The sequence below is a fragment of the Gekko japonicus genome, unplaced genomic scaffold, assembly GCF_001447785.1.
Source record: "Gekko japonicus isolate JY-2015 unplaced genomic scaffold, Gekko_japonicus_V1.1 scaffold518, whole genome shotgun sequence".
NCBI lineage: Eukaryota > Metazoa > Chordata > Lepidosauria > Squamata > Gekkonidae > Gekko > Gekko japonicus.
Genome location: NW_015169789.1, coordinates 860,794 through 887,581, shown reverse-complemented (window position 1 = coordinate 887,581; position 26,788 = coordinate 860,794). Strand labels below are relative to the sequence as shown.

The 26,788-nt window shown below is 50.0% G+C and overlaps 1 protein-coding gene across 1 annotated transcript; it reads left to right on the top strand.

The window, feature by feature from the left end:
* The first annotated feature begins 125 nt into the window (after window positions 1-125).
* Window positions 126-23,922, top strand: RBFOX3 (RNA binding protein, fox-1 homolog (C. elegans) 3). The gene is made up of 11 exons (XM_015416998.1): window positions 126-347; window positions 1,559-1,699; window positions 2,386-2,439; window positions 5,127-5,219; window positions 6,303-6,363; window positions 6,761-6,814; window positions 9,324-9,456; window positions 16,735-16,774; window positions 17,669-17,727; window positions 22,640-22,718; window positions 23,878-23,922. Exons 1-11 carry the CDS (start codon window positions 126-128, stop codon window positions 23,920-23,922), a joined length of 981 nt encoding a protein of 326 aa, XP_015272484.1.
* Window positions 23,923-26,788: the final 2,866 nt, after the last annotated feature.

The window sequence follows — 26,788 nt, the reverse complement described above, 5'->3', positions numbered from 1 at the left end:
GAGGAGTTGATGATGTGCCATGACGAAGTTTACAATTTCTCATTAAGTTTTAGGGAGTGAGTAAGCGTGTTTGTCTCATTATGTATCCTCAGGGCAACCAGGACGCCACGGCTCCGCCTGACGCAATGGCCCAGCCCTACCCTCCAGCCACATACCCACCACCCCCACAGAATGGCATCCCTGCAGAGTATGCTCCTCCGCCACACCCACACCCAGCACAGGATTACTCAGGGCAGAGCACAGTACCTGAGCATGCCTTGACTCTCTATACGCCAGCACAGAGCCACACTGAACAGCCGGGCACTGACGCCAGCACGCAGTCCATAGCGGGCACACAAACAGTACCGGTAAGAGATTCTGTGTGAAGACAGCCTGAAAAGGGAATCAGCTTTGGCATGGAGAATGCCTGGCGTGTGCAGGGCAGTTGTGGAAAGCAAATTGAACAAGGAAGAAGGAAGGCAGTTGTCTGTGCAAGAATGCAAAATGGAAGGAAGGGGCTGGGAAATCCATGCCCAAACTTGGGTGTGAAGCCCAAGGAGAAATTTCAAGTAGATGGAAATGGGGGGAAGTGAGGCCCATCAGGAAGCAGCAGGCCACACACCATCTTTCTAGCCATCTTGTCCACAGTATGACTGAGACCCAGAGACAGCTGGGAATTTATGGGCCAGCATCAAGATGGGGGAGGGCTGAAACAGTAGAGGGCTTGGGCTGCGGGAGGCAGGTGTCTGTTGAGGCTATTGTAGCACCCTGCTGCCCCTATGGGCATTTGTGGCTCAGCACTTAAGTTTCCTGGCTCCCCTCTTGTCCCTAATCACTTGTAATCTACCTGCTTGGCAGCTCGCCAATCCCATCCTGCCAATGATGTGGTTGTAATGCAGCTCGGCAAGGAAGCGCTGAGTGAGCAGTTCCCAGCTGCTCCTTGGTCCCTGAGTGCGAGGCTGGCTCTTTGCCACCACGCAGCTAGGAGAGCAACCTCTGGCTCCCCACGTGGCAGGCAGGCAGGCCGGCCAGCCAGCCAGCCTCCATGGAAACTCAGAGCCAGGCAACCATTTCTCCCCATCCACAGATGCATCTGCTCTGTCCCAGTCTTTATGCCACTGCCTCACATACACTGTGCTTAGACTTTTTATTGCACTTTTTAAGTGCCTCACAATGAACCATACAACAGCATTATAACATAAACTGGTATTATTAACTGTTGCAGCTGGAGTGCAGTTGGAGTTGAAGGAATAGTGGCTCACCAAAGATGAATTAGTCAATAAGAATAGATTTGACCCAGGGATTTATAGGCTCTCCACTCAGGCTCTGACGCTATATGTCCCCAGCTCTATATACCATTAAAGGTTAGGAAGCCTTCACATTCAAGCATGTACACAGATGGCTGCCCCTAGTCAGACATCTAGAGGGCTGATATCCCCACCGAAACCCATTTGTGACCAGCAAAACCCACTCCCTAGTGCCTGTGCACATATTTGCACATAGCAAGGTGTGGTAAGAAACATACACAGATGTTTGAAACAGTGCTGAAGTCATGGTGGAAATATGTCCCCTCCCCCAGCAGACAGATGAAGCGGCACAGACAGACAGCCAGACGCTACACCCGCCGGACAGTGGCTCTGATAAGCAGCAGCCCAAACGGTTACATGTTTCCAACATCCCTTTCCGCTTTCGGGACCCTGACCTGCGGCAAATGTTTGGGGTAAGTAATTTTCATCCACACATACCATGTCCACATGCACGCGTGCCCCCAGGAGGTTCAGGAGGTACCCTGGTAGTGGTAAAGGCAGAACCAATGCTGTGAAGACCAGTGCTGTTCCCAAGCTTGTCCCCAAGCCCATGCATCCTGACGGAGCAAACGCTGCATAGTTCCTTTGCAAACAAGTTCATACCCACTGGGTCTGCCTTGTGGAGCCATGGGTGGAATGCAGGGTCTCTCACTCTCTTCCTTCACCTCAAAGGTTTGGCCAGAGCTCTCTCCATTCCTCATTACTCTGGGCCCCAGCAGATTGACATGCCTTATCAACCAAGCATGTTTTAAACTGAGCAGCTCTCCATGCCGGAACATGAAATGCATAGATGATGCTTAAATGATGAAGTACCCACCCTGTTGCGGATGGTGCTCCCACGGGATGGATGAGGGACTTGGTGGCCAGTTTAAACATAATAAAAGAGGAGGCATTATGTCTGAGTAGGGTAACAGACTGAAGTGCTTCTGTGTGGGCACCTTACCTTCTGAGAAGGGCCTCTGGTTCCAGCAGCTGCCTGAGTGAAGTGCCCAGGGAGAGGGGACAAATCAAAGCAGATGGGTTTACAATGCCAAGATAGGGTGGAAAGGGAATGTTTGCCTGGGTCCCATTTTCACCATCCATTTGCCCTTCTTTTCAGCAATTTGGAAAGATCCTGGATGTTGAGATCATTTTCAATGAACGTGGCTCCAAGGTGGGTTCAACATGTTGGTGTCTGGTAGGGCCTTAATTTCAACAAGGGCACCTCTTCCCCGTGGGCCAGCCTGCCCTCTCAGTTCTTCACCCTGCCCCATTCACTCCTATCCTTCCCGTTCTCTTTGCCACTTCCTCTCAGTGCCTCATTTTGCCCATTCACTATAGCTATCCTTCCCCACTGTGCAACTCTGCAGCCATGGTTTAAACAGCATTTTGATATGAACTTTCCACCTTAATGCTGATGTGCAGAATTTATGGTACTTATTGTACAGGTTTTGCGTTCTTCCAACTCTGAATTCATAATAGTATAACTTTTTAAGATGATAAACTAGCAGCCACAAGATTATATAAAAATAGCAATTCAAAGCAGGAGAAGAACATTCGATCGTGGTGTAATGAGTAATCATTCTCACAGAAGAAAAGCAGTATTTTACATACAGCAACTTGGCACACAAGGCTGAAGGCTTCAAATATGAGCATGGTTATATAGTTGCCTTTTTAAGAAACAAACACCAGAACATTTTTGACATGGCCTGAACTTTATTTCCCTGCAGGTATGAGGTATTCAGAGTTTGACAGGATTTCAAATTCCTTCCAACTCGTAAAGAACTCTCAGGAAAAGACAGATATCTATTACAAAGAGTCTCGCAGTGCTGTGAATGCACTCTCTCTTTCATTATGAGCAGCTGTAATACATCAGCAAACGGAATGCTCGTATATACTACAGCCACTGGCTGGTCACTCTGTCACTGCTGCCTCATAGGAACAAAGCCCCATGAAGCTGGTTGCCTGAGGTGGTGGGGGGGAGAGACTGGTCTGCTTCTGTCTCAGGCAAATGAGCACCTAGCAAAAGGATGCTCTTAGATGCAGGTAGCTTTCTTGCCCTGCTTTCTCATCTGCCTCCCCCCCCCCCCGCATAAACACAACTGCACCACCTCTCCTGCTGGAAAACAAAGCACCCCACAGCCAACACGTGCAATAGAAGCAGCCTCCTAAAGCACCCAGCTTCAGAACACTTCTTTGCCAAACCAAGGAGTGGGCAAGGAACTGGCAGCAGTGGTGTCACCAGTCAGTGGAACAGCATATACTAGTGCTGGATTGGCTAATATGCTACAGCCCCATATATTATTATTATTATTATAGCCCCACCCCTGCTACTGCAGGGTTCTGGGTGATGTACAACCCGAAATAAAACAAGATAAAATTAATTAAAACCTTAATACAATATAAAAACAAACAGATGGAGAATAACCAATCCTCCTTCCAACTCCCACTGCCAGCTACTTCGTGGACGGGGGAGAGCAAAATAGATGTAGACAACAAGGAACGGGAAGGGTGCCAGCCAAGATGGAACCGTCGCTGTCCTCAACCAAATGCCTGGCGGAACATCTCTGCCTTGCAGGCCCTGCGGAATTGCATCAGATCCCGCAGGGCCCTGATGGAATTTGGCAGAGAGTTCCATCAGGTTGGGGCCAGGACCGAAAAAGCCCTGGCCCTGGTTGAGGACAGACGGATGTCTTTAGAGCTGGGGATCACCAGTAGATTGCTGTCTAAGGAGCGCAAAACTCTCCTGGGGACATAACGGAGGAGATGGTCCGTAGATATGTCGGTCCCTGACCGCTTGAGGCCTTATAGGTTAATATCAAAACCTTGAACTTGACTCGGTATTCCACTGGGAGCCAATGTAGCTGGCGCAGCACTGGATGTATATGTGCCGTCTGGGATGTTCCCGTCAGGACTCGCGTTGCCATATTCTGGACCAGTTGGAGCTTCTAAGTCAATCTCAAGGGTAGGCAAGCATAGAGCGAGTTACAGTAGTCTGATCTGGAGGTGACTGTTGCATGGATTACTGTGGCCAGATCAAAGTGCGACAGGAAAAGGGCCAGTTGCTGAGCTTGGCATAGATGAAAAAACGCTAGCTTGGCAGTCTGAGCAACCTGAGCCTCCATACTCAAGGAAGTGTCCAAAATCACTCCCAAGCTCTTGACGGATTCTGCCGGTGTCAAAGGCACTCCATCAAGAGCTGGTAATCTATGCCCCATTCCTGAAGGCCCACCCCCCCCAGCCACAGAACCTGTTAGAAAGGGATCGCCAACCCTGTTACACAACACTGTGAGCCTCTGTTCCAAGTCCTGGTCAGTTTCAGTAATGGCTCTTAGTCCCATTAAAAAGTCTTTCTATGACCACCTTTCATTTTCCAGAAAAAACCAAAGCCAGGGGTAGCCAGATTCCATTGCAAGGACCAGCACCACAGCCCAGAACTTGCCTACATCCATTGCCCCTGGGGGCCCCTTTCCTTCAGGAATGGTAAACACGCTACCACATCTTGACCTGCAGCTATAATCTCTTAGGAAGCCAGTGTCTGTCTTATTCCTCTCCAGCCTTACCCTATTCCGTTCTCCTTCCATTGCCCCTTCCCCCCAGTCCTTGGGGTGGTTTGGGAAGTCCACATCCTGCCTCTTCTCCCAGGCCCTGGGAGTCTCTGTCTCTGCTGCTCCTTACTCACCCCTTCTCTCTGTCCTGTCCCTCCCCACCCCTCTCTTTCTCTTCATCTTTTTCTCCTCCTCCTGTCTCTCTCCCTTCTCTTCCCATCTCTCTCTCTCTCTCTCTGTATCTCTCTCTCTCTGTATCTCTCTCTCTCTCTCTCTCTCTGTATCTCTCTCCCTTTCTCTCCCCCACTCACAGGGTTTTGGGTTTGTAACTTTTGAAACTAGTGCAGATGCCGATCGGGCACGGGAGAAGCTGAACGGCACCATCGTAGAAGGACGCAAAATTGAGGTGCGGCCAAGTGCACTGCCTGCTCTGCTTCGGGCACTAGGAGCCGCGTGTGCTCTCCTCCACCCCACCCCTCTTGACCGTTCCTTCCTCTTGAGCCTCACAGGACAAGCAGGCGGGCAAATGGATGTTGCATGCCTTGTGCTGTTGATGCCCAGAGGGTGAGAGGGAGGGGATGCAGAGTGGAAGGGAAGGAAGGCGGGACCTCTTCCACAAGCAGCTACTGATGGTGGCCAGGCATTCAGGCCAACCTAAAGGAAGTAAGGCCAAGCATCCCTGGCATTTCCTAGATTAAGAAACCAGCTGTAGCAGCCATGGGCTTGAGACACCTAAGCTGTATAGGGAAGGGTTGCCATTTTGCTGCCATTCTTTCCTACTTCCTGGATGTTTTTATTTAGAATATTAAGTGGTGAATGTAAACAATCCAAATGAGAAATGGCTTGGTTTTGTCCTGACACAGCTGGCATGGCCCTTCTCGCTCCCACTGGGCCATGAGCTGCTGCATAAGGTGATCACACCTGCTGTGTACTCTTACCAGAGTTGCTTGGTTCTGGTAAGCCAGAGCTGTGTGGAAGGGACGTAGTGCTGTGTTTACCCAGACACTCTCTTTCGCTCTGTCTCCTGCCATTTCGCTCTGGGGTTGGTTTCTTATGTCCTCTCTTGTGTGGCATTGCATGGTATGTCCAGCAACTGATACTTCCACTGTGCATGCAGCCTGGGCAGGGCCCTGCATGTTAGTTGTGTATGTGACACAGGGATGGTGCAGGGGAAAGTTTCAGGAATGTGGCAAACCTACAGGGATTTTTGAACTCTTTTGCATCTTGTCCATGCTCAGCAAGGAGCTGCAAGGTGAAAAGTAAAGGACATTTTGAACGAGGTGGAGATCCTAAGATAGGAAATCAATGGTCAGCGGGTCAAGAGGAAAAGCATCTCCTGTGAGGATGAATTTGATCCAGGATCCCAAATGATGTTTGTGAATCCTGAAACTTTCCCTGTTGCCACTCCCAGATATCACCCTTTATATCAGGAGCAGATTTGGTCCCAGTCCTGTCCATCACACGCTTTCTCTGCTCTTTATCTACCCAGGTCAACAATGCCACAGCACGGGTAATGACAAACAAGAAGGCGGCCAATCCCTACACAAATGGTAATGGATTGGGGAGGGCAGAACTGGGGAGGGGGTGATTTCTGCCAAACTAGCAGTCTTTGTGGACCGCCATTTCTGGGGTGGGAGCTGTTTTCTGGAAACTGGAGGGGCTGCAAGAAGTGCAGAATATGTGTTGCTGGGGAGCCTGGTTTTGTGGTATATTCTGGGGAACAGAAGTGACAAGACAAGCTAAAGAAACTGACCTAGCAGTCCTCAGCCTCCATCTCCAGTGGGTCTGACATCCATTCTTCGCCAGGGCCAGGGCTCTTGTTTTCTTTCTTCCCAGCTTGTCAGGCTGGCAGCCCTTTTCTCAGGCATACAGGAAGGAGGGGTGGAAGCGGAGAGCAGGTAGGACTTAAGGGGTGTTTTCATGTCTGCTTGGTGTTTTCCCCCCTAGGTTGGAAGCTGAACCCTGTAGTGGGCACCGTCTATGGCCCTGAGTTCTATGCAGGTAAGGTCTGGATCAGGCCAGGTCCTTGGGCAAGAGTTGCTCCTTAGCGAGCTTGGGAAGACCACTTGAGTTTCATAGCAGATCCTAATTATTTCTTATTCCTAATATGCAGCTGTCCGTTGTTGCTGGTAAAAACCAGAAAAAAAAGAAGAGGGGGACTGATGGATAGAAGTAGGACTTCAGTAGAGCACAACTGAGGCATATTAATGTTTTGGTGGTAGTGCATACCTCTTGTTGCGGGGCCATAGAAGGGACTGACAGGAGCAGGAGGATTAGGAGTGGATCTATACTTTAAAAAAGGGTTGCTTTGAATAGTTGTTGAGTTTTTTCCATAGAACTATCATTCCATAAGATCTTAGGCAGTGGATGGAGCTTATCAGGCTGGTGTTGAAAATAATCTTGGGTTCTAGTAGAAGGGCTGACATTAAGAGTTAAGATGAGTGGAAGATGATCACTAGTTATATAGTCGCCGACGGCGAAATCTGCGACATGAGATTCCAATGAAGAAGCGACTATAAAATAGTCAATTACACTGCAGCCCTTTGTTGAAACGAATGTATATCCTCTAGAATTGGGGGATTTGGTGAGCCCATTGAGCCAAACTTTGTTAAACTGAAAACACAGCTTGGCGAGATGGATACCTGCCGAGTTTATGTGGCAGTCTTTGGAGTACCTTGTAAGAGTGAAAATAGGTGGAAGTGTATCATCCTGATCAGGGGTCATTTCATAGAAAAAGAGCCGCAGGAGCTCATTAGCATACCTAATGAGCTATTAGCATAATAATTCATTAACATATGCCACGACCCCTGACATCACCAGAAGTGATGTCAGAAGGGGAAGCAAAAAAGGGGGGGGAGGCATCTTCAAAAGCCTCCCCTTCCCCAGCTGGGGCGCTTTTGAAGACCCCCCCTTTTTTTTTGCTTCCCCTGCCAGCCTGCCAAGGTGGGTGGGTGGGGAAGCAAAGAAAGAAGGGGTTTAAAGTTTAAACCCCTTCTCTCTGCGATCTCTCCATTCTATTCTATGGCCCATAGAATAGAATAGAGAGAACGTGCCGCTGCTTTCACCCCTCCCCCCGCCCCGCCCTGCCGGGCGGGCGGTGGCTGGGAAAGGGGAGGCTTTTGAAGATCTCCCCCCTTCTTGCTTCCCCTGCCAGCCTGCCAAGGCGGGTGGGGGGGGAAGCGAAGAGAGAAGGTGTTTAAAGTTTAAACCCCTTCTCTCTGCGATCTCTCCATTCTATTCTATGGCCCATAGAATAGAATGGCGAGATCGTGCCGCCGCGCAACTCCAGAGAGAACGGGTTTTTAAACTTTAAACCCCTTCTCTTTGGAATCGTGTCACAGTGGCAGCGTGATCTTTCCATTGTATTCTGTGGGGCCATAGAATACAATGGAGAGATCGTGCCGCTACTGCGGCGTGACTCTAAACAGAAGGAGCTTGGGGGCGGAAAGCTGGGGGCTCCAGCACCGGGCCGGGAAACGTGGCAGGGGAGGGAGGCGGCCTCTGCACTCTGGCACCGAGCCCGAGAAATGCAGCGGCGGCAGCAGGGGGGTGGCGGCATGGGGGCAGCCTCTGAAGGCCTTTCTCAGGCCCTGCACTCCGGCACCAGGCCCAAAAAACACGGGAGGGGGGCGGCGGCATCCAAAGGCCTTTCTCAGGCCCTGCGCTTTGGTGCTGGGGCCGAGAATGGCAGTGGGGGGGAGGGGCGGCCTCTGAAGGCCTTTCTCAGGCCCTTTGCTCCGCCGCCAGGCCCAAGAAACGCGGTGGCGGGGGGGTGGCCACGGCAGGGGGAGAGGGTGGCGCTGGGGGGAGGGGGCCGCCTCTGAAGGCCTTTCTCAGCCCCTGCGCTCCAGCGCCAGGCCTGAGAAACACGGTGGGGGGGAGGGGCAGCCTCTGAAGGCCTTTCTCAGGCCCTGTGCTCCGGTGCCAGGCCCAAGAAATGCAGTTGCGGGGGGCAGCCATGGCAGGGGGAGAGGGCAGCGCTGGGGGGAGGGGGCGGCCTCTGAAGGCCTTTCTCAGACTCCGCGCTCCGGCACCAGGCCGAGAAACAGGGCGGCAGCTGGAAGGGTGGCTCCCAGCCTCAGCAGGCCATTCTGTGGGCCTTAACTTACCTTCCTTCTGTCTCCTCATGGCCCGACTAATGGCTGATGGGAGCAGGGGGTGGGACTTGGTCCCGCCTCCTGAGCTCCTCACTCCCGGAGCGCCGCTCCAGTGCGCTCCGGGGCCAACCAACCCCTGATCCTGATTAATTTCAGTAGCCTTAAAGAAAATTTTATATTCATTATAATAATTAGGAGTGGAAGGATTATTTCAGGTCTGTACATAACACAGAGATGTAAGAGAAGGGTGAGGTGTGTGTATTAGCCTCCTAGCTCATTGGAATATGTCTACAATTCTTTGTCAAGGAACCACTTATCTGCCTGGCCCACAGGAATTGGCATTAAATGTTTAAATGTGGTCAGGGTTATTCCTGGGCAATGCTAATGGGAATTTCTTTCTTTCTCTCCTGTAGTGACAGGTTTCCCATACCCAGCCACAGGAACAGCAGTAGCATACCGAGGGGCACATTTACGGGGAAGGGGCCGCACAGTCTACAACACGTTTCGGGCAGCTCCCCCACCACCTCCCATCCCCACTTACGGAGCGTGAGTATTTGGCTGTGGCTGGGCCTTTCAGTGGGGGTGGGGTGAACCACTTCAGCAGCAGCAGATTGGGCATCAAGCTCACTGGGAAACTGCCTGGTTGGCCAGTACCCTGGGGGGGGCTTTGGTGGAGGAAGCCTGCCCCCAGCACCTCCAGTATCTGCCACCCTGCCCTCAGCCCCGTCCCATCTGCCTTCCACACTTGAGGAAGTGCTTGGTAGAGGTGGAGGGGACTGCCTGGAAGAGCAAGGACCAAAGCCTTGCAGCTCAGAAAGGCAATCCTCGCTTCCTAGGACAAGCCTCAGTAAATCCTCCTCCTGTCCTCTCTGCTTTCCTCTTCATTCCCTTCCTCCACCCTCCTCTGCTTCTGCCCTACCTCCCTACCTTCATCCCATGATGCCTTCTCTCTTCCTCCTGCCCTTGCAGCCAGCCACTGCGTAGCGGCTGTGTCTAGCCCCTCTCACCACAACTGTTCTGCTCCCTCCCGAGCACGTTTTCCAGCTAGCTCCATCCAGACCATTGGGCTTCCGGGGGGGGGGGGACTCCAGCCCTGCCTTCCATCATTTGCCCTGCTGGCCCCCTGCAGGAGGGCAGGGCAGTGGGACTGGGCACTGCAAGTCATGCCTTCTCTCCTGACTGAGGCAAAAGTGCATCATGGAAATGTTGCTTCTCAGGGATGTCAGGAAATATTTTTTGTGCATCTCTTTTGTGTGTGCGAATGAGAGAGATTTCCTATCCTTCTTATTAAATTGTTACATTTTGGTGACAGTTCTACAAATTAACAGCAGTGGAGAGTTTGAACGGAGATGTTAGAATGAACTTTTATGTTTTCCATTCTAAATTAAGTCTTGGTGATACCAATGTCTCTGTGTTTTACCAATAAAAATGCCTTGATTTAATTTCATAAGGCTACAGTCCTAAGGCTGCTTTCCTGGGAGCAAGCTCCATTGAAGAGAATAAGAGGAGCTGAGTAGATCCGCTCAGGATTGCTCCCTGGTATTAGAGTGCAGTTCAATAATAGCACCATATTTCTACACACTGCAATATAACTGATTTGTTTACTTATAAGCAGGGGTCATTTCCACTGTTCCCTCTAAGCTGAGTTAAGGTGAGCTAGCTAGCTCAAAGTTTTTTAGCCTCCGGCTCACACATTTTTGTCTTAGCTCAGGAGGGATGGCTCCAGAGCAAACTAGTTTATGCAGTAACCAAATCACTCACTCACAACTTTAATGCCAGTAGCTCACGAAATGGAATTTTTGCTCACAAGAACATTGGCCATTTAATAGAAAAAGAGGTGCAGGCGCTCACCCTGGGGAAGGGAGAGAAAGGCATTCTAAACATGCCTGGGTTCCCTGCCCGATCTTCTCTAGGTGCCCCACAGCCGCAGTGGGGCACCTGGAGAAGATTGGGCAGGGAACCCAGGCATGTCTGCCTGCCTGCCTGCCCTTCCCTTCCGTTCTCCAGCTAGCCTGCCACGGTGGGTTGGCTGGGGAGGGGAAGGGGAGGCAGGCAGACATGCCCCGTTTTTCCCCTGAGCCTCTCCGCTTTTGCGGAGAAACTCGGGGAAGTGGGGGGGGATTTAAATGCCTTTCTTAGAAAGAAAGGCATTCTAAACATGGACCCTTCCCCAGAGTGTCCAGAGTGAGCAGATGTTCTACCACCTGGGAGACATTCTCAGCCTTCGCCACTCCCACCTGGACCCAAGCCAGGGTGGACAAGTTGGACTTCTTCAAGGTCAGCCTCCCCCTGCTGGGCTACCCCTCTCTGGACCTCACGGAGTAAGACCCAGGCCTCCTGTTGTCTCCCCGCACGTCTCCCCATTCGTCCTCCTCTTGGGTGATCTGACCTGCGGGTTGTGCCCTTGGCACTTGCATAGGCGTAATCTTCGTGGGGGCGGCGGGGCGTCAGCCCCCGCCGAAATTTTCAGGAAGGTGCTCAGCCTCCCCCGGGAGCCACCCTTGCTCCTAGCAAAGCAATGCCTCTGGCCAAGCCCCAGCCCCCCTTGGGAAATTGGAAAGTCTACACCCTTGGGCACTTGGATGGGAAGATGGCTGCCTTTGCCAGTCAGGGGTGGGCTGCCCCCACACCCAACCCTTTCTCACTGAAATTCCCCCACTGAGAAAACCTCTGGATACCCCCCTTTCCTTTTACCCGCCAAAGAAAATCTCCCTCACCCAACACTTATTTCATGAAACATCTGCCCCATAACACAATACTTACCTCACGAAAGAACATCTACCTCATAACAAAACACCTACCTCGTGGAACAACATCCACTTCAGCAAACATCGACCTCAACAAACATCTGCCTGTACAAGCAAGCCCCTATTTGACTATCCCTTTGCATTGCATTTGTACAATTAACAACAGGTGATCTCTTATCTGTGCAATGTGTTCTGCTAGTGGTGAATAACCAGAAATTTCACCTAGGAATGAGCTGTGACCAGAGAATATATGTGTTTGGGCCTGAGGGGGCCTGGGAGCATTTTGGGCACGCCTCACTGGATCCTATTGCTTGCCAGGGGTCTCTGCCAAGCTACTTTGGGGGTCCCCTGTGGAAACTCTTTCTGCCCTTCAGAACCTGCCTTTGGAGACTTGGGGGTGGCCCTGCCAGCTCAACTTGTGTTTCAATTCCTTTGCTGCTTAGAAGAATAAACTCCGGTTGATGGGTGTGCTCTGGACCTGTGTGTTTCAGCCCGGGGGGGGGAGCTGTGAGAGTTGTGGGCATGCTTCCCTTGCTTGAGTTTTATGGCTAGGGTACCTGCCAAGCTGTCATGGGGTTACTTTGAGGAGCCTCTGTTAAAACTTAGGGGATGTCTGCCTTTCCATCCTTCAGAACCTGCTTTTGGAGACTTGGGGGGGGGCTGTGAGCATAGGGGGGATGCTTGCCTTGCTTTCAATGTCTGGTGGGGGGGGAGTCTGCCCAGGTGAAGTGTCCTTGAGATCTCCTGTGAGTTTGGTATCCCTATCGTGCCGGGGGGGCGGGGGGCGGATTCTACTGTGTCATGGACTGAAGTAGTTTGTTTGGTGCCAAAAAGTTCATCCAGTTATGTCCCAGCTGAAGCTAGGAGATTTTATTGTTTCCAGAAAAGACAGAAAGATACTACAAGAATAAGACAACAACAAGACAGCAAACAAATGACAATGACAACTACAATAATGGAGCTCATACTTTGTCCCTGGTTAGCATAGAGAATAAAATTGAATCTTAATCTATACACCTGTACCTAATTATATAGTCAATTTTAAGAGGTAGCGTTTACTTTTTAAATTCTTTTCAAGATTTCTGAATATAATCTTCAATCCATCTATATCGTCTCGACCAGTTGTTTTCAAAAGTTCCGTCTTTTTCCCTTGTAGCTGTAAAGTTGATTTGTCCATTTCTGCTGCTTCAAGCAATTTATGTATTATTTCTTCCTTCTTGGGTTTTCTTCTTTTTTCCAATATTTTGCATAGAGTATTCTAGCAGCCGTCACAACACGTACAATCATATAAACATATTGTTTTGTAAAATTTTGCAGAATAATATTTAATAAAAACAATTAAGGGTTAAAGGGTATACTTACAACTAGTATTTTTTGCAATATTTAATGTATCCATATCCAATATGTTTTTGCTATCTTACACGGCCACCACATATGATAAAAAGAACCAGTTTTGTTTTGACATTTCCAAAATAAATTTGACTTATTTAGATACCATTTAACTAAATTTTCCGGAGTCATGTACCATCTATAAAACATTTTATATATATTTTCTTTGTATGAAACAGCTTTTGTAAATTTTATGTTTACCTTCCACACCCTAGACCAATTCTCCATTTGTATATTATGGCCTAAATTTTGCGCCCATTTAATCATTGATTCCTTTACAACTTCATCTTGCATTTTCATATCTAATAGCAACATATAAATTCGCTTTATATATTTCCCATCTGTTCCACACAAGAGTTTATCAAGCTCCTGGGGTGTATCATAGAAACCAATTACTTGGTGCCAAAAAGTTCATGATGGTTCGTGGCTCACAAGACGGGCACGCCACAAACCACAAACCAAAACAAACCCCATTTTATCAGTTCATGCCCATCACTAATCACAAGAGTAATTCATGGGATTTTTTAAATGTTCCATTAACAAAACATGTTGTGGCCGCATAGAATACTTTATACATGATTTTTTTTGCCCTGTTTCAAATGGAATTTTGTGGAGCTAAAAAGTTTATAAAGGAGACCCAAACAATCATCTATAAGGGAAGGCTCAGGAATCTTGGCCATTTCAGTTTCAAAAAGAGGTGATTAATGAAGAGAGGGGAAACAAGATAGACATTTGTAAAATTATGTGTGGCTGAAGACAGAATATAAAGAGCGCTCTTCACCCTCTGCTAAAACTCTAGAGCTTGTGGTCATGCCTTACATTTTATGAACAGTACAGGTAGACTGGCAGAGCTCTGGAATGCCTCCAGCGCTGCAGTCCCAAGCACTCTTCCCTAAGAATAAGCCTCATTGAACATAGTGGGACTTACTTCTGAGCAGACACACTTAGGATTGTGTTTCAAGGCATCTGGAAAGCCCCATGTTGGGCTTAATGGCGGAGTACAAAGACTATGGCGTTTTCCAGACTGCAGCCACCTTTCGGTTTTTCATAGGTGTCATGGTGGTTCCGATTATATCGGTGCAATCAGTTCACACTTACTCCCCCCCCCCCGTCACAGTTCTCTTTTACTTTCCCATTGAGGGTTGGTTTTCCGGGGGGGGGGGTTGGGGGGTGCACATGCACTGAAAAATCAAAGCATTTCAGCAGCCTCAAGGGTGCTGTGCAATCCCCATTGAAGTACATTACGCTCAAGTAAGCATACGTGGAGAGGGGCACTTCCAGGATGAGCCTGCCCCAGTTTCCAGTGCCTTTGCCCTTTCTTGGGGAAGAGGCTCCATGAAAACCCCCTCCTCAATCTGGCCTTACTTCAGAGTTAAGCATTGTCACTTGATAAAGCTAGGTTCAGGTGGTCAGCCATGTTGGTCTGAAGCAGTAGAACAAATGTGGAGTCCTTTGGCACCTTTAAGACCAACAGAGTTTTATTCAAGGTGTGAGGTTTCCTGTGCGAGGCACACTTTTTGCATTTGAAAAAGTGTGCCTTGCACACGAAAGCTCATACCTTGGATAAAACTTTGTTGGTCTTAAAGGTGCCACTGGACTCTAAATTTGTTCTACTTGATAAAGCTGTCAGCATCACCCAAGCCTGTCACAGAACACATCCCCTCCCATGAGAGTAATCCCATTAACTTCAGCATGTCTACTCTTGTGTGAAGCAAGGGGTGGGGGACAGGATCCAGGGCATTCAAAGTAGCCAGTTCTCCACCCTTCCCCCCCCCCCCCCCGCTGAGGCTTATGATTAATATATGTATCTTCTTCAGTCTTCCTCTGCATTGTTCTGGTAAACATCTCAAGAACCGTTTTTTTAAGGAACTGGAGTTGAAGAATTCTTTTTTTATTATTTCAAGATCGCCTTGAGGATTGACTCTGAGTCAGCTTCCTGTATAAGCAGAGCTGCAGGAGCTGGTAGCGGGTCTCCCAATGGGACTGTTTGTTTCAGCACAGGCACCCTCCAGCACTAAAACTTTTCAATGCTGGCACGCAATTTTATTTTTATTTTTTTAAGTTCACTGTCCAAACCCGCCTTTTCTGGGCAGGTTTTAGGCGCCAATCCACGAGGCAGAAAAAGATGTTCAAATTCCGAGCAAGAGACTATCTTATGAATTCATTCTGTAATGGGAAAAAAATACCGGAAAAACTAGTTTAGGAAAGGGGGGGGGGGGAATGACAAGGAAAGACTAGGTCAGCATGGAAATGTTAACAAAGTTGTCAGGACACACACACACACACACAAAAAGAAATGGTAACATCGGGAAATGAAAATATAACATTAAGGCAATCTGGAAAACACCTATGATACTTTTTTCCAGGGCTGTTTTACTCCCCAGTCCACACCTGCCCTTTAGCCAGAGGTACAACCTAGACAGCAACATCCTCATTCCTCTCTTGGAGGTGACTCTGGAGCTCAATAAGAAGCCATGGTGAGCACTTCCTGGTGTGGACACACTAGACTTCTGACCACATCAGTTACAAGTCCTGATGCCATGCGTAATTAGGCAGCTGGAAGACCTGGGGTTCCCCGTTCCAAAGGGTCTGTCTCAGGGTGTGCCTGATTGTGTGAGTAGCATCCTTTGTCCTATGGTCTGATGAAACCCTCTAGCATTAGGTAGGTACCAAACTTCATAGAAAATTTATAATTTGATCATCAACCAGAAAACTCCAGAAGACGTCTCTCAACCTTCTCCCTCAGATATTACCATTACAGTTAACAGTCTTGGTCCGATTTGTGACAACAACTTTGCAATTACAGAAATAAAGTCAGTTAATTCTACTTGGATGTAATCTCTCTATAGGGAAATTAGTTTACTGTGCTATGTAGTGAAAGGGAGGGTTTTTTGTTTTGTTTTATGCAGCTGGAGTAGTACAGCGGGTGTGGCTGCCAGATCCATGTACGTGCAGCATGAAATACACTCGTGTGGCATTTCTCGTATCATGATCAACCCACAGCTGGGAAAGCATCCTGTGTAGTCATGGATTTTTCCCCCATCTCAAATTCCATGCCCAACATAAATTATGCAAGCCAATTAAGTGTATGCAGATGTTCTCTGCAGAAATACTCAATTTGCATGCTCTGTTCTAAAACTGTGATTATTCTACATTTTGTGCAGAGAAGAAGTGCGGAAGGGGTAGCAAGACCCTGCATTACTCTGGCAGCAAGAGAAATATGGATATGTGTGGGACATCTGGGAAGCTATGGGGAGGAAAACCTGAACAGAAGTCATGCAACAGGGGGCAGCTAGTCGGGGATGCCCCCAAAGTTTCTCCCCTTACTTTCAATACCCTAGAGGCATGCAGCTCAGAAACTTGTGTATTAAAAAAAGATTTAAATGAGCTCAAAGCTGTTGCCACATTCATGTGGATCTCCAAATAGATGGCGTGTGTCTGAGAGTGATTGCTCTTCCTTGGTCATCCCACTCACCTGTCAGGCAGGTCACCCCATCAGCCTGATGACTTGCATAACTCCCACTGACTAGGCAGAGAAAGGCAATTAACAGCAACTAAACCAACTCACTGAGGTTCCAGGACCAGGGCTGTCCCTTGAAATAAATTTGCCGCTGCATGGAGTGGACAAAGTGCTTCTTCACACACAGCTAGAAGTCACAGTTGCCTCTTTTTCTCGTTTCCTTTGCAGAGTGGTTTACCAGGATGGATTCTACGGTGCTGAAATTTATGTAAGCCCAGCTCCTCTGATGGCTCTTGGGGACCCTTGTTTGTGAAGCAAATGCAGCATTTTAGTTTCAAGTCAGGGCTGTCGTAACAAAGCAGCTGGTTTTCACATACGCTGCTGACTTCTCATTCCCTCAAATAGTGTCCATTGATGATAAACACGCATGCTGCTTCATGGAGGTTATATTGGGGCTGACAAATGGCACCTGCTGACTGGGTTCTGAACTGGTAGGAACAATGGACAACCCACAGATTTGTGGAGATAAAGGAGGCATGGCAACACATGCACATGTCCCACAGCTGTGTCTTCTTTTTGTCCCCCCAAGTTGCAAATCTTAATGCAAAAAGCTTCAGAAATTGCAGAAATGCTTGAAATCAGTTTCCCCATGCATGTGCCAGTAGGGAACCACTAGGAAGAAGCACCTTGGATGCAGTGCAAGACAATGAACTAGGGGTGGGGATTAAGGTGATATGCTAGTAGCCTGTCCCTTTTTACATCTGCTCCCCCAGAGGGCAGAATTTATTTTCTGGCCCAGTGCCAGCAGGCTGTATTACAGCGGCATTTCCCCTCCATATTTAAAGTGCTCTGGGCAATATTTCAGGCAGGCTGTGACGGATTTATCAGAGGCGACATCTCGTTAACACAGCCACCCACCAGGGAGGTGACATTCTCTCCTCAGCATGTTTAATTTCTGCAGGTTAATGTTAGCAAGATCCCCCGGGAATGCTAATGAGACTGGCGTTGGGTTAGTCTTGACTCCCTCCTGGGCTGGGCTTACGCCTGGCGTGCCCAGTTCCTTTGCTGGGAACTGGCCTCTTGGCCTAGGCACCCCCTTCCCCAACTGGCAGGGTAGGCAGGTTTCTCGCCTTTAATGCCTTGTTTCTCTGGTTTGCTTTAGGGAGGTTATGCAGCCTACAGGTATGCCCAGCCTGCAGCAGCAGCAGCTTACAGCGACAGGTAAGCAACCTTGTGTGTAGAGAACATCATGAACATCACTTTTATCCGATGGAGAACTGATCTTGCCATTCATGTCCTCATCCCCTTCAAATGTTATCAGCCAGCCTCCAGGGGAGAGGGATTAAGAATAGGGCCACCGTATTAGGGGATTCTCTCCAGGGAGTGGGGAAGAGGAACCATCTTTGTCTATAGCAAGTAACTGTTTAATGTGCAGTGTTTAAAATGCATCTAAGCCATAGGTAGTCATGTAAAAGTACCAGTGTGGCCACAGCACAGCAGTGTGGCCTAGAGCACGAGCCGGCCGTTGGGGCGCAGGGGGAGAGGCAGGGGCGGCCACAGCCTCTCCTCCCGCAGCCCGGCCAGGGCAAAAAGGGTGGGGGAAGGGAGCCAAGGGGAGCGTGGCGAGGCAGGCAGGCAGGCAGGCAATCCCCGGGGCCGCTGCTGGCCCGCTGGCCAATCAGCACCCCCTAGCAGGAAATCCCGGCGCTGCCACCCGGTGAGGCGCTCCTGGCCCCTCCTTCCTTTGCAGGTGTGGGGGGGAGGCGAGGCGAGGGGGCCTGTCCCTCCAGACTGCAGGGCTGGGTGGCGGCGAGGATCCCGGCAGATGGGTAATATCCAGTGAGTTGGGAAGGCGGTAGAAGAAGTGAGCAGAGAGGGGCGAGGGAGGAGGAGGAGACGCACACTCGCGCATGTGCCCCAGAAGGCAGGGAGGGAGGAGGGGAGAAGAGAAGGAGGGCGTGTGGGGAAGGGGAGGAGGGAGAGATGGAGGCGCTCTTAGCAGCCAGCCCGGGCACTCCCCATCCCTGCCAGGGTGTCTTTCGCGGCTGCCAGCCTTGTGTGAGTGTGTGTTGGGGGGGCGCTCTGGGGGGGCGTGCCCTCCTCCTCCTCTCCCAAAGACGTGCACACACACCGCCAGCAAACACCTCCAACACCAGCCGCCGCCGAGGAAGCTGTGCCCACCCCTTCTCTCTCCCTCTATAGTTCAGGCGTCCTCACTGATCGTTCTCCACCACCACCTCCCCCCCCGTGCCGACAATGCCCTCTTCTTTTTCTTCTTCGCTTTAAGCCTGATTCCCCTCTGCGCCCTCGGAATAAAGAACCCCCCCCATGGTTTTAGGGGGACGATGACTCCTGAGCTGGGGGGGGGAGGAGGACGGCCCGCCTACTTGTCCACCCGCCAGCCACCGCCTCTGTGCTTCCTGCTCCCTGCGTGAGCCTCCTCCCAGCCTGCCCCCAGCGGAGTGGTCTCCAGGCCCCGCCGGGAGGTTGGCCCCTGCGCTCGCCTAGAGCGCAGGACAACCTCGGGCCGGCCCTGTTAAGAGGATGAATGATGAGATTTTAAGTCATCTTTTACTCTCCTCCCCATCACTAATATGGGGATAACAATAGTGGCCTATCTGATAGGGCCATTCAAGGATTCCTGGGACAATATATATGAGGTAGTTTCAACACTCAGAAAAAGTGCTGTATAAATATTTATTATTATTTATAAAATCCCCTGAGCTTTCACTGCTTAAGGCTTTAGCTATTGGATATCCGTCTTAAGTTACAGCTTCATTCTCCTTTCAGAACGTTGGTCTAAGAGCCTTTGAAACTCAGCTCCCCCCCCCCCCTTAAAATCCTCTTATAATTTCATTCTCTTCATTCATATGATCCAATATTGACAAAGGATCTGCTCCAATTCCACTCGTTCTCTCACTAGTTTCCAAGTGCAGCCAGAAATCTATTTAATCTTCATGTCCTGCATACCCAAACTAGTTCTTTTCAGTTTGTTCTGTCCTGCATTTAGTTACTGAATTGTCATCCGCTCTGATTTTCCCTAAAGGCACTGTTGTAAAACCTCACAGACCTCACCAAAGGGCTAAATTTAGGATCCATGATGGTGCAAAGAGCCTGTACGTGCACATACTGACAGCCCCTGTACCTGCATTGCCACGCCTTCTTCCCAGTTAGAACATCCGAAAGGGGCTAGTCTTGAGGCCAAGACAGAATTGTGAGTGCATGACTGAGAGCAGGAATCTTCTTTCTGCCATTCTTCCAGGATAGGCGAAATGAAAAAGTCAGCTGCAGGCCCAGTTCTAAAGGCACAGTACACTTTTGCCAGAGAATTTGGTTGGTTTTTACTGATCGCCATGACTTGTCAGTGGAAAGTTATTTCCAACCCTTGAATACCAAGCTAAAATCTTATCGTTTATTCCATTCAACCAGGGATGCTTCCACAGTGGGGTAGGAAAAGGTGCCCCTGCTGTGGAAGCATCAACAAGTGGCATTTAAGCAGGCGGGAGTGGCAACTCAACTGCATGAAGCTCACCGCTGACAAATGACTGAGAGAAGGCCCTTTATGGTTTGTGCTATTTCTCAGCAATTTCTCCCTGTTTTGAAGTGGAAACATTCGGTCTGTTCCATGGTGCCTCGTAAGATACACAAAATCTTCAAAATTATCAATTTCTCTCTCATTTAATGGTAACATGGCTAGTTTCTATTACTTCAGCTATCAAAGAGAAGAAGGCACATCTCTCCGTTGGAGAGACCAGGGCCTCCTGCAACCTCCAATGGCACAGATGTAGCTTCCCCATGTCTCCCTCCCACGCCTCCCTCCCCTAGCCAGCAGGGAAGGCAATGAGTTGGCGGGAATCACCCCTTTTATTAGCTCTGCCCACATGTTGTCAAGCTTTCAAACATTCCTGCAGCGGAAGGGGAGAAAGCCCCAGGGAGCTGCTCTTACGCTGCCGCAGTAATGTCTGAAGGCCTCCCATTGTCAAGGCTGATTGGGCCCAGTTGGGATGGCTGGGACAAGAAATGAACAGCTAATACGGTCTGGAATTGCCTCGTATCCCTTGCGGGTTGATTTAAAATGCCCACGGGTTTTAAAGACTTTCTCCTTCGTGAAAAATGACATCTAAAATGCAGGCACTGAGCACCCTAATGCTCTCAAGGATTCCAGTCAAGCACAGGAACCTGTGAATAGAAGCCAACTCCTGCTCGCAAGCCACCCTTGCTGATCTCAGTCTGTTTGTGAACAGCCCCCCCCCCCAACCCGGATTTGGCCATTTCCTGTTATGTTTCTGAAATCCAACAACCTCTCATCTTTTCCTGCTCATCCCATGCAATTGTTATTTGAACACTCACTCTGTTTGAGATTTTCTTTCTAATTTGCAGGCCAGGGTTATCGAGATCCTTTAGAGCTCTTGTTAGAAGTGTCAGATAAGATGATATAAAACTTTGTGCAATAAAGCTGACATTTTTGTGACCCATTGAGCATTTAAAATATATCCTTATTAAAGAGGTACTTATGGGAGTTTCATATATATTAAGAACATTCATATTGTGGAAGCATTTAAATATATTACTACCCCCACTGCTTTTTCATAGGAGGAGTGACTTGGGAGGGCTGTAGATTTGAATGGCTTGGGACCAGTGTTCCCACAGTTTTTTAGCCTCCGGCTCACACATTTTTGTCTTAGCTCAGGAAGGATGGCTCCAGAGCAAACTAATTTACGCTAGTGGCCAAGTCGCTCGCTCACAACTTTAATGCCAGCAGCTCACAAAATAGAATTTTTGCTCACAAGACTCCACAGCTTAGAGGGAGCATTGCCTGGGACTCAATGTTTGTACAATCAAATCCAGTAAAACATAAATGTGTATTTTTAATTTCCCTCCACCTTAGGCCCTAGGGCCAAATCATTTTCAGATTCTCTTAAATAAGTCTGTTTTCTGATTTAACTGATAGGTCCCAGATAGAAGTTACCCCAGACCTAACTCTCAGTTTTAGCTAAGTGGTAGAACACATGAAGACCACCCCGGGTTCAGTGCCTGGAATGCTTCTGTTAAAAGGCTGGGAAAGACCTCGCTTGTGGCTGGAACTGCACAGCCAGGTCCATTTACCTACCCCCATGAGCCACTTCTCTGCTACAGAGCCACATCAGGAGGGAGTAGCTGGAAAGTGAAGAGCAGCTGGTGTGAGCGGTGGGTGCTTCTTCCCCGCCCCCCCCCGCCCCCCCGGCCGCAAGTCTGTGGCTCCAGACCCATGCGCATTCATTGCAAACATGCTTCATCAGCTCCCCTGTGAGCCATCCCCCCCCCTTCAAGGCTGCTTTGTAGCAGAGGAGCGATGCCAGGGGGTTGGGAATGCAACTGAGCTGACCACGTAATTTGCAGTCCTTGGGGAGCTGCAGCCAGTTAAGACTGGAGGCTGGGTGGCTGGTGGATCAATGCTCTGGCTCCACATAAAGGCCACGCTGTACATTTGCAGTAAATTCACTCTTTATAAATTCATAATGTTCATGATTGTAACCCACCTTGGCTGCTTCATAAGCTGAGACTGTGAACTGCAAATATTCTAAATTAGCAGACAGGCAATTAGCAGCAAGGCCATCCACTTGGCCCAGGTTTGACCAGATCGTTCTGAATGTCAGTCTCAAAACCCTTTTTTAAAATGTTTGTCCTTCTCACCATTGTTTTTACCTTGGCAGCCTCAAACTCTTCTTGGGACTTCTGTATTTTGCTCAGACTTCAGCCCTTTTTTCTTTCACGGGCAAATGTACGGTTTCCCTGTTTATCTTTCTGTCCAGTGACCAACGGTTGGTGATTAGTAATTATCCACCCCACCCAACCCTCTGGAAACTTTCAGGCAAATAACAAAAAATTAGAGGAGGAAGAGGACCCCTGTTTCCACCTTGCTCACAAATTTTAAAAGTGCCCTGATGTTTGAAATTATCTTTATAGTTGCAGAGGAAATTTGATGCCAGATCATTAGTGTGTTCTGCAAAAGTTAAGAAAAGAACCTCTCTACCTCTGTCTTGTGTGTACTGTGACTTTCTTTCAACTTATGACTCGTAATTTTTTGAACATTTAGGGTTGGCAACTCTGCGACCCCCCAGTTTCTAACGCTGCCCCCTGTGTTCGCTCCTAGTTACGGCAGAGTTTATGCAGCTGCAGACCCCTACCATCACACCATCGGCCCTGCTGCCACCTACAGCATTGGCACCATGGTAAGAGCCACTCCCTTCCTCCTGCTCCGGGTGTGCGTCTGTGCGTCTGTGTGGTCTGGGAAGTGTGCCTGCTTGGGGGGTCAGTGAAGTCCCTGAGAGTAAAGGGGATGGTACTGGGATGCCTCTGGGAGCGCCGTACACTCGTTCTGCCGTTGCTCCCTCATGGTCTGGGCTCCACCAGGGAAGGAAGCCAAAGAAGTGCAGGATAAAAAACCCAAAAGAGAAGAAGCTCGCAAACAGGGCCTGACACAGACCCTTCTGCCTTCACAGCCCGGTGGGAAAAGCACTCAGAGACGCACACTTGGAGGTGACACAGGGCACATAAGCTGGCTTCCTAGAAACTAGCTGCCTTGCTCCATAGAAAATTACCTGACCACTTGTTTAGGTGGATATGATCATTTTTCTCAGAAACATATGTCTTTTCTTTTTCAAGGAGCAGAGAATTCTCACCTAGAGAACTGTAGTAGGTTATGTGTGCACACGCACACAGGTGCGCAGCCAGTGTCTTCTCTTGCCCTTCCCAATCTTGCACACACCGTCACATTCTAGTTCTTGCAGTGATGCCTCCCTGCAAGCAGCTATAGATACAGCATCAAAGAGGAGAAACGTCCAAGCCATCCTGCAATCCTTTTTGCTCTTACAAATCTTCCTCAATGCCTCTCCTGGGACCACCCACTAGCTCTCCCATTGGTGTCAGTGCCTTCCTGTCGATAAACCAAAAAAATGGCATGTAGCAGTAATCTCAGAGGCTTATCAATTGGGTTCAACTGTCATTGCTTTGGTTGGGGGACATTGGGGAGAGGGGAAGGATTCTGGGCTGCATTAGAGGAAACCGAGGCTTGAAGGCCAGCCATCTATCCTGTAATGGTTCGCAGGAAACAGGTAGACACCCGTTTCAAAACCTTTTTTCCCCTAAGAAATTACATTGGCACTGCGATTTATCCGCCATTATCTGGAATTCCTTTGAATCCTGGCCCAAAGCAGTTTTGCATGCTAAGAATTCAGTCCGCCCACTCCCACTCGGCCGCCAGCACAAAATCGGGCCGCTTGCCAGCCTGAGGTCCTGAGGGACCGCTCTACTGGCCGAAATGACAGGGCAGGGATGGGCTGTGCCTCTCCTTTATACTGATTGGCTTTTTCTCCGTCTTTGATGTTGCAGGCTAGTCTATACCGAGGAGGGTACAGCCGCTTCACTCCCTACTAGCAAGACAGACCCAGCCCCTCCTCACAATAATAACACTGACTGCTCCTTAGAAACCAAACCAAAATCAAATGGACATGGGGCGCCCTGCCCCATGCTGCTGGCCCTCGGCAGCCTAAACCACATATCTCTTTACCTCAAGCCGCCTTCCCACGCCTCACATCCCAACGGCCTCTGATGGTGCACAGCCAAGTTTTATTTCCATTTTCAAAGCAACCAGCCAGGGGGTTGGGACAGGTACCTGCTTTCACCAGTCATAGCCCCCAGCGAGCAGAGCCTCAAAGAGAACATTCCCAGAGCCCGTCCTGCTTTCCTGTCACGCCCCATATTCTAGGAGTCCTTGGTGGGACATGGTTGCGCACAGGAGAGCTCCCACCCCACCCCTCCCCACCCAGTAAAGCATCCTGCATTGTGCTGGGTGTCCCAGTCTTACACATCTCAAGAGACAGGGAGAGGATACAGTTTAAAAGACCTCAGGCTCTTCTCCCCCTCAGGCAGACATTGCCCATTCTCTTCACTCTCTCCCGAGAAGGAACATCAGTGCTGCTAGCATTAGGGTAGGCCAGGCGGGCAGGACTGCCACCCTAGAATACGAAGACCCACAGGTTCTAACCCCGCCCTATCCTGCTTAGGTGTGCTCAGTCTCCAAGCAACAGCAGGGAGGGTTCTCCCCCATCCCTTTCTGTCCTCCCCCACCCTAATCCAGGAGTGGTATCCTCGGGAGGGATGAGCGATGGGGCTTTTGCCACTAAGCATGCCTTGGTGTGGGGGCCGGAGAGCATCCTGCACCCCCTGGGATCAGTGTCACCCCAGAAGTGATAGCAAGGGGAAGGGGGTTCCCTCTAGGACTCCACTCTAGGCTCAGCAAAGGGGCTTAACAGCAGGATGAAGGAGCTGGCTGGGAACAGCCCCTGAGTGGGCTGAATGATCCTGGCTCCTCTGTCAGTTCTGTAGGGGAGGTGGCGCAGCCCCACTCTTCTAGGCAAGACTGGCACAGGCTTTCTGTACAGCAGGGGAACTGGAGGGGAGGGCATCCGTGCAGAGATAGGAGGTGGGACGTGGCGGAGGGTCACAGGGGGCTGAGTGCCAGTGCCCCCCTTCCCAGCCCTGATGCTTCCCAGCACACGCCAGAGAGCACAGAGCTCTTCCCCCGCCTCCTGCTGCAGCACTCTTCCCCCAGGCCCCTGCCTGCAGGTTGCTCCATGGAACGTTCTACCTTTGTTTTCTGTTGTAGTGAAACCTTCAGCTGTTTCCTTCTGGGACCAGGAAGGGCACAAAAAAATATTTTTTTTAAGCAAAGCAACAAAACAATGACAAAACTAACGAGCCAAGCGACTGAGTGAAAGCCCCCTTCTGTCCACACATGCGCCCCAAGCGACAGGCCACCCGGAGCGCAAGCACCGACCGACCCAACTGGACGGAGGGACGGCAGCTGCCCACGTACTCTGCAAAGCTGTCCACAGCGGGAGATCCGTGCCCTGCTCCCCTGCTGCAGACCACACGGGGCCAGGAGGGACAGGCGCTGAAACAGGACTCTGCAGGCCCCAAGGCCACCATGTCTTCCTTCCAGCCCTCCTGAAGAACGGCGGCTCTCCCATATGCTGCGGATTACGCCATGAGTGCACCTGCAGGGCTAGCAATCCTGCTTCTTGCTTCCCAGAACCTCCCAATGCTTTTTGTGCTTTGCTGGTTCATCCATTTGTCAAGCTGGCAAGGCCTTGGATTCCAAGGCAGCACAAGGCCAGGCCAGGGGCTTTTGGGAGCAGCCACCCTGTTCCAGTGAGTAGGAATCTTGGGTTTCAGAGGGTTGGTTCCCCCCCTCCTCCTTCGTAGAGATTGCACTTTGCCCTCCACCTGAGGCTCCCAGCGGGTCTCGGCTTATACAACGAAGAGACACCTGAGAGCATCCAGGCCTTGCGCCTGGACCCCCAATCTGCCAGGCGGCTCCAAGCCTGCTCCCAAGGGCCCAGAGATGCCACATGCCCATTCACAGTGCCCTGGGGCAAGCACATCTTAAGGACTGCATGGCCAAGACAGTGGGAAGAGCCAGGGCCCCATGGTGGCAGCAGGAAGTAAGGCAGGCCAGGGTGCTAGGAGAAAGAACCATTTGCTGCACAAACCGAGCAAATGTCCGCTGGCCCAAGTCCCCCCTTGCTGGTGCCGCTGGCACTCTGCTCATCAGCGTCCTCCTTGCCATGGGCTTTGGTGGGAGGGAGTGCATCTGCCCTGTGGCCCGTTTCCCTTCCCCACCCCAGGGCCAGATGGACTCAGGGCCTCCCCCTTGCCCCTGACCCCACCTCGGCTTATTCATCTCATCAAACCTCACTTTCTATTCAGCATTAAAGCTCCTGACACGCCAGCAACCAGATGATCCTCCTTTTCTATTCCCGTTGTACATAGCCCCCTCCTTTCCCATCCCCCCCCGCCCTTGTATAAAGCTCCTCCCATTTGCTGTGTGGGCTCCCACCCTGGGAGCATCGGCCACCCCACCCCATTCTGTATGCTTCGAAGGTGTGACCATTCAGATAAACAGTACTATTGTTAATTATTATTTATTGATTATTAAGATTATTAATAAAGGTTTCTTTCTTCAACCAGGATGGCTCAAGATTGTGATTTGGGTGCTGTGGACGATAAAAGTTACAGATGGGGAGTAATTTGGGAATATGATCCCCAAGTCGAACATTTTTTAAGCACAGTGCCTCTTTGCCCAGAGTGGTCTCAAGTGAGAGCCAGTGCGTAGAAAGAAAGGTGTTGCATCTGTGCCTCAAAGGGATCCCATGCAGACGAAAGACCACTGTCGAGGTTCTCCTTCATATCAGGTTTGCGAGGCATGTCTGGCGGCCCCCCTCTATTCTGCACACAGTTC